The 11,621-nt window shown below is 55.1% G+C and overlaps 1 protein-coding gene across 2 annotated transcripts; it reads left to right on the top strand.

Annotated features, from left to right (window-relative positions):
* Positions 1-7,356: 7,356 nt before the first annotated feature.
* Positions 7,357-10,343, top strand: LYPD2 (LY6/PLAUR domain containing 2). Of its 2 annotated transcripts, none has more exons than XM_043483641.1 (3): positions 7,357-7,466; positions 9,592-9,711; positions 10,068-10,343. In XM_043483641.1, exons 1-3 carry the CDS (start codon positions 7,397-7,399, stop codon positions 10,274-10,276), a joined length of 399 nt encoding a protein of 132 aa, XP_043339576.1. In that variant the 5' UTR covers positions 7,357-7,396; the 3' UTR covers positions 10,277-10,343. The 2 variants fall into 2 exon arrangements, with proteins under 2 accessions (XP_043339576.1, XP_043339577.1); XM_043483642.1 differs by lacking the exon at positions 7,357-7,466 and adding an exon at positions 8,304-8,449.
* Positions 10,344-11,621: the final 1,278 nt, after the last annotated feature.

Below are 11,621 nucleotides of genomic sequence, written 5' to 3'. Positions count from 1 at the left end.
CCTGCTTTCTTTCAGTCCTCACCAGCCACCCAGCTGCACTCAACCCCGGTGGTCTGGTTTGGCTGGTCCTGCTGGCTCTGTCCGTCCTAGACTCCCGCCTACCCTGGTTCTCCCAGTCTTGGCCCTGGAGCCAGCCCTGGCCCAAGGCAGATGATGACCCAGGGGAGGGGAGCCAAGCAGGAGAGGCAGGAGGACCCCCATGGCTCACTGGGACCAGCCCTGGTTCTGGTTCCCTGGGAGCGAGACCGACCTACCAGCTCACCCAGCTGGCCCCTGGGAAAGGCTGACGGGCCTGGAGAGGAGGCAGGACCCCAGGAACCCACCCATCACCCAGCTTTCTACTCCTGACGCCAGCTCTTCCTCTGCTGGGGGACATGGCCTGAGACCGACCAGCCCAGAGGAGCCCACCAGGTAGAGGGATGGACAAAAGCCGCTCTCAGGCTGCCAGCGTGGACACACAAGGGCCCCTGGGCCAGCAGGATGGGCCCCTGCAGACGGCCACCTCTGCTGCCCCCACAGCATGTCGCCCGTTTTGGTAGAATGGCTTGCCTGGCACGTCACTCCCAGGAGGTCTGGCTCCTGTTCTCAGGAGTGCTCTTCCGGGCTGGCACCCATCACGGGGCCCCTCTTAAGAGCAACAGCCTTTCTGCTCCTGGCCACCCCACCCCGCCCCAGCACTGGGCAAATACCCACAGGCCAGAGCAAACAGTCAAGATCATGACCATCCCAGGGAGGCAGGCCTCTCAAGCCACCGCTTCTGGAGGGAGGCCCACTTGACAGATGGGAAAGCTGAGGACTGTGCTCTGTGGCTCTCTGGAGGACAACTGGTCCATCTACTCACTGCAGGCTGGCATGCTGGTGAAGCTTCCGCTTTTGAGGCTTTTAGATTCATTTGCACGTTTAGGGACAGGAGTGGACTCACAGGCTTTGATGTAGGAGATAGGTGGGCTCCAGGTTAGACATTCACAACTGGCCTCCTGTTTGCATCTCCGGAGGCAACAGACAGGTGGGCTCCAGTTGAGGCGTTTACAGTCAGCCTCCTGTTTGCCCTCCGAAAGGAAAGTAACAACAAAAACAGGGTAAGTAGTCAGTGTTTGTCTCTTGTGAATGTGTTAGGGCAATAGTCACGGCAAGGACGGAGAGGTACAAAATCCTGTTTGAGTAAAGGCTGAAGGGATCTCTGCTTCCCCCTCTTGGAATAAGGGAGACACTACATACGCACAGAAAGGCTCCTTGTGGGTCAAAAGTCAAGGGGTAACTCCAGACCATAATGAGTCTTGCTCCTCCCAGAAGCCTTCACTTCGAGATCCATCTTGGCTGACAGGTGTGTGCGCATCCCAGGGGAGGGTCCCAGGGTAAGTCAGGTGTGGAGAAAGAAACCAGATAACTAGCCTGAAGGAAGAGAAAGACCCATAAGAACTGATCAATAGAAATGACTTAACAGCCTCTTTAGAGGGCTCCTCCCCACCAGGGGGGTTGCCCACACCCTTTCTCTCTGGGTGTGCCTCTCTGCCTGGCTTCTATCTCCGCTAAACAGACCATTTCTCTATGTGTCTTCCTACTTGTTGCTGTCTCTAATAATAAACTGTGTACCTGCATTTACAGTTTTTGCCCACATGATAAATGCATTTTTCACAAGGGGCAAAGATCCAGGGAAAAACAGCTTCTAGCCTCTAACCCTTGCTGGTTTGGTGGCTAGAATCCCTGGTTTTCATTCAGGCTCCTCGGGTTCAATTCCTGGGCAGGGAATTAAGATCTTGCTTCATGCCACTGCTCAACTGCTGCCTCGCTGAGATCAAATGGTGCCGAAACCCCCGGGGGTGGTGGGGAGGGGGGTGCAACCTGGGAATTAAGGTAAAGTTGCAGGTCTCACCCACATTGCTGGCTGGAGACTTCTGACTTTTGCTTTCTGTCTCTCCCCCATGGGAACTGGCTTGCACTCACATTCTGCTTTGTTCCCTTCCCAAGACCTGCAAGGCTTCATCAGCTCGGTGAAGGAGCCCAGGCTCTCTTCTCTTTCCTCTCTCCCGCTTTCTCTCACTTTGCCTAGACTACAACCCCCAGCACCCCCCATGCCCAAGGGCTGTGTCTTCATCAACGTTGGGAGTAATGCACTGGGAGCTGGAGCTCGGCACCTGCACCTGCCCCTGCCTCCAACAACTGCACTCTGCTACCTGATGTGCCTTATTTCCTAGGGTAGAAAAATTACCTCCCCTAGAGGGGGAGGATTCCAGAAACATTCCCTCCCTGCCTTCCAGCATCTCCCCCCCCCCACCCCCACCCCCACCCCCACCCCACTGTGTTGCTCACCGGCCTGCTCCCAGTTCTTTACTTTTTCTCTTACCTACTCTAACTTGGGAAACAAGATTTACCTTAGACTCCACACAAGCGAGGTGACAGACTTGGGGTTCTTCTGCTTAATCTCCCATCTATCTTACTCTGTGTCCAGAAATCCACTGTGGAAATGCTTCCATCTCTCAGCCCTCAGATCCTGACCCCAGTGGCATTTCCCACTGCGGCCCCCTCCATCCCTCCAGGAGTTCCCCTTCATGCCAGGCCTTGGCAGCCCGTGCACTGTAACAGACAGCCTGTCAGCTTGGCCACTTTAGTGCAGACTGCGGTGCTACAACAGACCTCTCTCAAGGAGAGCCCTGGCAACACGCTGGCAATAGTTTAAAAGCCCTTCTCTGGCCATGCCGGGTTGGACGCCCGGCGCAGGGTGTCAAAGCGGGGCCAGAGACGTCTGGCCATGATTCAATGGATTCATGACTCAAAACCCCATCAGACAATAAGATCGAGCGGAATTCAGGGGATACTCCAGTCCTCCTAAATGGATGGTACGCTGGTATGCTGGGTTACCTTTCTACAAGCTCTATGTTCTTGGTCGAAGGCTATTCAATGTGGGTGGATCCCTTTCTAAGCCAGAAGAAACACAGATGTGCTAAGAAAGGAAAAAATTAAGTCTTACTGTAGCAGTGCCTGGCCTTTATTTAAGTTGGGGATTAAAAATGAACCTGAAAATGGGTCTCTTATCTTTATTGCCATAGGATGGGAAAATGGACTGAGGGTCGCTTATGTCTAGGACTTTGTCCTATAATCAAAAGCCTGAGGAATCAGAAAAATTCTCTTAACATTCTAAAAAATTCCCTGTTAATTTCTCCTATCTCTTGGGCAGGGGTGGTAGAAACAAGCTTCCCCCACCCCTGTGTTCCCCCACACCTGTAAGTTCCCTTACTCCTTCAGATTCTTCTGACAGGACAAAGGCCTCACCTTCCCAGAGAGACAGTCTCTGCTGGGACAAGATTTTATCAGTCAACCTGCCCCTGTTGTCAGAGTCAATTTGAACACTCTCTGATTTAAATTTAATTACGAGACCATGATCACAAAAGGAAAAAAGAATGTGGCCACAATATTCTTTAGACTCTGGAGAAAATGGGCTGAAACAAAATTTCTTTTGAAATTGCAAAATCAGTTCTTTTTGCATATGCAATTAAAAACAACTGGCTTGTTAAAAGCTTGTTCCCTGATAGCTCAGTTGGTAAAGAATCCATCTGCAATGCAGGAGGCCCCAGTTCAATCCCTGGGTCGGGAAGATCCGCTGGAGAAGGGATAGGCCTATCCCACTCCAGTATTCTTGGGCTTCCCTGGTGGCTCAGCTGGTAAAGAATCTGCCTGCAATGAGGGAGACCTGGGCTGGGAAGATCCCCTAGATAAGCAAAAGGCTACCCACTCCAGTATTCTGGCCTGGAAAATTCCATGGACTGTATAGTCCATGGGGTCACAGAGCAACACACAATTGAGCAACATTCACAAAGCTTGTTAAAAAATATATACCTAAAGAAAACTTGAGGTTAACTCTTATGTCCTTGAGATACACAGCCCACCTTGCCTGAAACTTTAGCTTTGAGGTAATTTTTAATAGAATTTCAAGCCAAAGGGAAAAAAGGGGGCTAAGAGACATTTTAAATCTCAATCAGAAACTATGACATCCCTGTCTGTTCAGGTATGTATGTCTGTCTCAATATGTGTTTTTGTCTTTAGATAATATTGCTGAGGTTAATTTGTGAATGAACTCTATTCAATTGGTTTAAAGAAAAGTAAGCACTTACAAGTGAAACTTGTAATTCTAAGTACAAATGCACTTAATTCTAAGAAAAATTAAGCTAAATAAATTTCAGGTTCATGTAAACTGGGAAGTATTTAGTATTAAATTAACAGCTGGTATTAATGTTTATTGATCTAATATAGACAGGCCTCAGAGTCATTAACATTAAGCATAATATTTTCATTGTGGCTATGTTTAATATAAGTTAAATAAAATTTTGTCATATCTGTTACAAGTTTGCCAGCAAGGAAAGTAACTCAAGTGAAAATTTTTTTAAGGAAAGAATGCAAATGAGATTGGAGTTTTTAGATAAACTCTGTTAAGAATAATTATTCTTTAGGAATGTCTAAAACAGTCTGTCCAGATTTTGGTAACCTGAATTTTTAGGGTTGTCCTAAACTAAGAGATGAAAAAGTTTATGGACTAGCTAGGTCATTTTCTAAATAAAATAAGATTCTGAAACACTGATTACTGAAAACTAATTTCCTCTTACAGAAAAACTAAAAACATTTTGGACTATTAATGAAGAATGGTTGGTGCCATCCTGAGATGTTTTCTATAAGAAAGCAAAGGCTTTTAGAAATTATAACTGGTATTTATGCTCTCCAATCTATGGAATGCTAAGATAAAGATCAGTTCTTGGTTCCTTAAAGAGAGGAGGATGTGTGTTTTTGGTAAACAGGGTATGAGGAACAAAATTGCATTTTATTAAGGAAAAAGAAAGTAGGTCTGGCTCACAGGTGACTGTTTCTGAGTGGGAAAAGTGATTGGATACACACAAAAAAAGGTTTTTGGAAAGTGGAACCTGATAAAAGAGCTTTGTACCTGATACAGGCTTTCTTAAGATGTTGAACTGCCTTTGAAATCTTTCATTGTTATTTTCGCTAAGTGAGTAACTCCTCATACAGTAAATATTGTATGGTAGGTGTTGCTAATACAGATGTTCTAACAATTAAATGGAATTCATAAAGATCTGACATGTCCTGGTAGAATGTTACTAGTCATAGTTCTCGTTACTCTTAAAATGTTATTTGTCACAGCAGCAACCAGGTTGCTTTGCCTATTGAATTGCAACAAGATTTTAAACGTGCTTCTTAAGCTTGTCATCACAGAGAGCTATGGTTTCATTCAGAGGCCTGTGCAAAAATATTACCTCTTCAAGATTTGTTTAAAAAGGGAGGGGGCTTTCTAAGATTAAATTAAAATTAACTAGGTAAATAAATTTTGTTATTAACAGAATTTAACATATTTAATATGTTATAAATATATTTAATATAATATATATTATTTATTATATTGTTTTCTATATTGCCTGTTTCAAAAAGTGTTGTTTCTTACATTACCAAGTGTGTGACTGAGCCACTGATAAAATGATGGGCTACAGTTCCATATGCGATCAATGATTGTAATATTGTGACTCCACAATATTACAGAAGCAACAAGAGGGACTATTTCCCTGGACCAAGAGGCCAGTAAGTCAGGTGTGGTCCAGAGACTTTTGCTACTCACGGGGCCTGGTCCAGAAACAGCACACTGAGTGGCCGATGAGTGAAATCTTTGACAGACCTGGGAGTAAGCATTCCTAGCACCGTGGGACAAAATGGTCATGAAATGCCCCCAAATCATGGTCAACTTATAGCTGTGAAGGGGCCCTGCCGACTGAAGCCTGGCACTTGCTGTGTGCCTCTACAAAGGTTAAATCATGGCCAGTACAGCTGCTGCCCTTCAACACCCCCTGAAAGGAATTCAGGGCAGAGATCAGAAATTAGGCATTTACTTTGAGCTCTGGGAAAATGGACAAAACAGGCCTTCAGATAGTTAGATATTTTCATGTAAGGATTTTCTTGGGCCCAAATTCTTACGTCTTCTCATACCTAGAAAAACAGTAAAATTGTTACTGGAGACAACTACTTTGGCTTATATGTTAATACCACATTAAATGGCTAGAACCTACTCAGACAAACTTAGACAACTGGCTATCTGGCAAAGCACCAGGTCCAGATTGGCTTTCAGGCTCATTCTCCTGGGAAAAAAAAAAAGATTTATTTTGTCTGCTAAAGTTCATGTTGTCAGTCCTTCAACTACTTCTAACTGGGTCTGTTGTACCTACATCAATAACACTAGGTTAATAGAAAAATACATCAGAAAATATATATGACCACTCCAAATGGCTCCATTCCTGTGAAGAGGGTAACCCAAGTGTTGACTCTATCTGGACCAAGATCGAAGTTGCTCCTGGTTCCTACTCCTGCTTAGACTGCTGGTTACGGTAATTCTTTTACTGACCTTTGCTCCCTGCCTTTTTAACCTACTGGTCTAGTTTGTTCTTTCTAAGGACACAAGAGCTTCCCAGACAAAGTGATGGTGACACCTGACCCCCGACCCCTGTCACACACTGAGCCTGACTCTGGTCACACTCTGACCCTGGTCACACTGTGCACACTGACCCTGAGGCTCCTAGAGGAGCAGCGAAGGGCATAGACCTCCTAGCAGGGAGGCTTCCCAGCAGAGCACCCAGACCCTGGCTGGGGCACATTCCTCCTCACCCTGTGCACAGCTGCGACTTCAGAGAGGCTCAGTCTGTGTCTCCCTGTGGGGGTCAGGCAGAAACTCTAGGAGGAGCTAATGCCCAGAGGCCAGACTTGTTCCAGAAAAGGACAGGTGGGGTCCCTGGGTCTGAGGACGGAAGGCGTTGGGCTGGGCCAGACGCTGGAAGAATGGCCCAGGAGGAAGCTGGCGTGTGTGAGGTGCTGTCTGTTCCTGTTAGCCTCGCCCAGCATCAACCCAGAGGTCTGGGGAGTGGCGGAATCAGACAGGCCGGGCTGCCGTCTTGGCCGCCGCCCAGCCCAGCTTCCAAGTGACCAACCTGTCAACTCGCTGCGTCAGCCTCTCATCCCGCATCTGAAACTCTAGCACCGCCACTAGCCGTGGTGTCAGGAACCAGGTCTGGCAGGCAGCAGGCGGGGCGTCTGACACCTTCTGGGTGTTTAGGGAAGGCTAGGCGCCCCTCTCCACCCTGGTGCCCAGGGAGACGCAGCCCTCCCAGTCTCGGGATCAAAGACCACAGCCCACATGGAGCTGCTGTCCCCGGGACTAGAAAAGGCCAATGGGGGCGACCGGGTGGGGTGGGGGGCTCCCAGGCAGAATTTCAGCCACAGGATGAGAGGAGGGAAGGACACCCCGGAGCAGGAAAGCAGGGGTGGAGCTGGAGCAGAGCGAGATCTGGGAGAGGAGGGAGGAGCCCAGCGGGGCTGTGGTGGAGCCCGGTGAGTCAAGCCCAGCCCGCCAACCATGCCTGTCAACAGCCCTGTCCTGCACCTACCCTCGCTGACTGGGGCAGCGTGGGGCCCAGAGCGGGGAGGTAGGGTCACAGACAGGGCAGACCCCGGAGAGACCGAGGTGCACCCCCGGGGCGGGGGGGTGTGGGCGGGCTAGCAGTGCCTCCAGCCGCTTGAACCTAGGACCAGAATCTGAATCCGAATCCATTTCTCTCCCTTCTGAGTCTGGGGCCAGGCCCATCCTGTCAACTCGCTGACCTGGAGTGGGGCCAGGGGCTCCGACCAAGGTGTGCCAGCCCCTGGAGGGGACACCAGGATTCGTGTCCCCCTGCAACCCCACCCCTCCCCCACATCGTCCAGGATCTTTCTGTTGACCCAGCAGTTTTGTTGTCTTTGTGCCTTTAATCCTCTGAGCACATTTTGGCTGGTTGTCCAGGCGACCATTTCCCCATCACGACGCCCCACGTGACCCCCTCAAAGAAGCCGTGCACTGGGGCCTGGGCACCCTGGGAGGACTCAAACCCAGAACCACTAGACCAGGACTCAACACCACAGACAGGAGTGGGCATCCAAGGCCCCTGACAGCGGCGGGAGTCAGGGTGCAGGGGAGCCCCCCTCTGCTGCTCCCTTCCAGGCAGGCTGAGGCCATCCTGAGGGGCAGTGCCGTCTGGTGGGGAGAAGTCGGAGCACCCCCGAGAGAGTTACAGAGGCAGGCGAGGACCCCCAACCATAAGAGGGGGGTCACCAGGGGGTCATGAGGGTGCGGGGAGGGGCCCAGACTGCGGGAGGCAGAGGAATGAGGAAGGGGTGGGGAGGGGCGGAGGAGAGCCATGGAGGAGCGGGTCCAGGTGGAGGCGGGTGGGGCCCCTGGGCAGGGGGCGGGCCTCCGTACCTCCGCCACCTGGGAAACCGATCCCCCTAGTCTGCTCGGCTGACCGGTCGGGTGGCGGCACGGTGCTCCCATCCCCGGGGGCAGGCCCAGGACCGACGCGCGGCAGGAACCAGACCATGTGGGGGACACGGCTGGCACTGCCGGTGCTGGTGCTGGCCGCCTGCTGTGAGCTCGGTGAGGGGTGCCCGGCAGCCGGAGGGGGCAGCGGGGGCCAGGGAGAGGCAGAAAGCAGGGAGGTGAGGAGGGCGTGGGGGGCAGGCACCGACAGGCACCAGCAGAGGGGCGCCTGCGGCCCAGGGAGGGTGAGGACAGGGACAGCGGGAGGCACTGTCCAGGGCTGGGACTGGCAGGGTGGTTGGCCTCCAAGGCCCTGGGTGCCCAGTGCGGGGAATGGCCCTTCATCAGGGGCATGGGCACCAGGGATGGGCTCTCCGCTGGGGCAGGCGGGCAAGGTCAGAGTGACATTCCCAGATTCCGGGCTGTGGTTCCCGGGGCAGGATGCAGGACATGCCGTGGGGACCCCGGGGAGGCACCCCCGGGGTGGGGGTGGCAGGAGGCAGAGAAGAGGGAAGCGAACCGGACATCCTGGGGGACTTGGGTCTCAGATGCCCAGACCCTCACGGGCCCCACTCCCAACCCAAGGAGGAGCTGGTGGGGTGGGCCCCAGCCAGGCGGTCCTGCCCAGAAGGAAACGGAGGTGTCCTGGGAGACACAGTAACAGCAGTGGGGGCGGAGGGCCAGGCTGCGGGGGTCTGCCTGGGGCACCGGCGGCGCTGGAGGGAAGGGGTCAGCCTTCCAGCCCGTGCCCTGACCCGCCTGGGTCCCTCTGGGCCTGAGCTCTCCTCCTCTCCCTTGTTAAGCTTCCACCAGCAGCACAGAAGGCCCGGCCCAGCCCACCCTGCAGCCATACACCTCCCTGCCTGATCTCCCATCCCCCTGCAGCACTTGGGGTCCTGCATGTTGCTGATGAGGACGCCTGGGGCGTGCAGGGGGTGACCTGCTGCAGGGAGGTCCTCCCGGCCCCTGCCGGGCCCTTTATTGCAGAGGCGTGGGTGCGGCCCCACCTCTGCGTGCCTCCCCAGCACCCCCAACACTGCTTCATCTCGGCTTTGGCCAGCAGGCTGAGCCCGACCCCCAGGGGCACACTCTGCCTCAGGACTCAGGGACCCAGCTCGCGGCTCTTGAATCTTCCTGGGGTTTTGGTCGGTGGGAAACTGGAGGCTCGGTGGTGTTGTCCCCCTCAAACCTGAGCTCTTGGGTCCCAAGGCTTGGGAGGGACAGGCCTGCCTGACTGGCCCCGGCCGCTCCTTCCCCAGTGGTCACCCTGCAATGCTACACGTGTCCCGAGCCCATCAGCGTGTCCAGCTGCATCACCATCGCCACCTGCAACGCCAACGAGACCATGTGCAAGACCACACTGTACTCCCTGGAGACAGGTCAGTGGGCGGGCCGCGCCCCGGGGTCGGAGCTGCCTCCAGCCCGGGCCCTGTGTGCGGAGGGCGGCCCCCCCTGTGTCATCTAGAGAGGGCTTTCGGTCCAAGCAGCCAGGCTGCCTCCCTCTTTCCTCACCCTCCTTCCTGGAGTGGGAGGCTCTTGCAGCCTGGCTGGGGAGTCATGGAGCAGCCTCACCCCTCGAGGCATCCTGAACAAGTCACCGCTCGCCCCTGGTGTAAGGGTGGTAGAAGGAAGGAGGGGCCGGGTCACGGAGGGGCTGAGGCAGAGTGGGTGCTGCGGGAGGCGGCTGGGCTGGGGCTCGGGGGCCAGCCTGACACGGGCGCCCCCGTGCCCTCAGTGTACCCCTTCCTGGGGGACTCCACGGTGACCAAGTCCTGTGCCAGCAAGTGCGTGCCCTCAGATGTGGACGGCATCGGCTGGACCCGGCCCGTGTCCTGCTGCAACACTGACCTGTGCAACGTGGATGGGGCGCCCGCCCTGGGTGGTCCCCGAGGCCTGGCCAGCGCCCTCCTCCTGCTCGCCCCACTCTTGAGCCTCCATCTCTAGACCCCGGCCCGCAGCCCCGTGTAGCCCAGCCCCCAGCGCCTCTGAAGAATCATGGCCCACACCTGCACCAGGCCTCCTGAATCTGTTTTCTGGGAGCAGACCTGCCCGCTGGACGGGGGGAGGGCTGCCCGCTGCAGCTCTGGCTCCTCAGCCTAGGCCGTGTTCCCTTGGCCCTTCTAGCCCCTCCATCTCCCCACCCACTCTGCCCGGCCCAGGCTCTCTCTCAGCCACTCCGCTGCCCCATCTGTCTGTGGGGCCTCCATCTCCCTGTGATGGGGTAAGGGGGGATGGTCACTAGACCTGCACATCCACTAGACCTGGACACCCACTAGTCCTGAGACACCCACTGGTCCTGCACACCCAGCAGACCTAGCTCGGGGGGCCTGGCTGTGGCAGGACAGGAAGTGGGGCCCACAGGGGGCACACCACATCCACCAGGGCTGGATCAGGGGTGGCCTCTCGGAGGCGGGGGCATTAGGACCGCCCTTGAGTGACAGAGACGTTGGCTGGGTACAGGATGGCAGGCCGGGCCAGGTGGAAGGTAGGCAAGGGGGACCAAGAGAGGACCAGGACCTGGGATTACTCCACAAAGCCCCCAAGGCTCACTGGCCCAGTCCTGAAAGAGGCCTTACGCCGGGTCAGGCCTGTGGTGACAGGGTCCCCTGTGTCGTGTGGCGGAGGGGGCAGAGCCCGGGAGGCTGGAGGGTGAGCTCCAGTCCCTCTCCAGGCCCACCCCAGAAAGCCCCTCAGAAAGCCCCCCAGAAAGCCCCCAGCCCCGCCTCACCAAGCCCCACCCCCTGGCCCCCAGGCAGCCCAAGCTCCAGTGCAGAAGAGAGCCCTGTCTCCCCGGGCCTTGGGCCAGCCCCAAAGCCTCCAGGCTGCCTCCCCAGGGAGCCCCCACCCCACAGGCTCTCATACCCCCTTCCTGCCCCCGCCCCTCCCCCAGGGCCTATTAGCACAAGCTTGGGCACTGGAGGAGGGTGGAGGGCAGGAGATGGACCCTGGGTACCCTGGGATGCACCCCTGGTCTCTGCCCCGCCCTGCTACGGAAGCTGCTCTGAGGCCCTGGGTGCACACAGCACTGAGTCTCTAGGCACGTTGAGACGGGGCTGCACGGCCTTCCTTCTGCACCACTAGGTGCCCCCCAGCCCACAGCCCTGAGTCCGGAGAGCCCCCACTGTCCGTCAGCCCCTTTAAGGGTTTCCTGCCCCTGGATGGAGGGAGGCAGCTGCTGGATGCACAGTCGGGTCCCACTGAGGATGCCCACGCCTGTGGGACGGGAGGCGGACAGCCTCGGGGGCCGCCTGTCCCTCGGACCCTGGGAACGCCACACCTCCTCTTCCTG

Source organism: Cervus canadensis, chromosome 12 (genome assembly GCF_019320065.1).
Source record: "Cervus canadensis isolate Bull #8, Minnesota chromosome 12, ASM1932006v1, whole genome shotgun sequence".
NCBI classification, from domain to species: domain Eukaryota; kingdom Metazoa; phylum Chordata; class Mammalia; order Artiodactyla; family Cervidae; genus Cervus; species Cervus canadensis.
The sequence above is the reverse complement of the archived record's forward strand: the minus strand, read 5'-3'. Positions and strand labels throughout refer to the sequence as shown.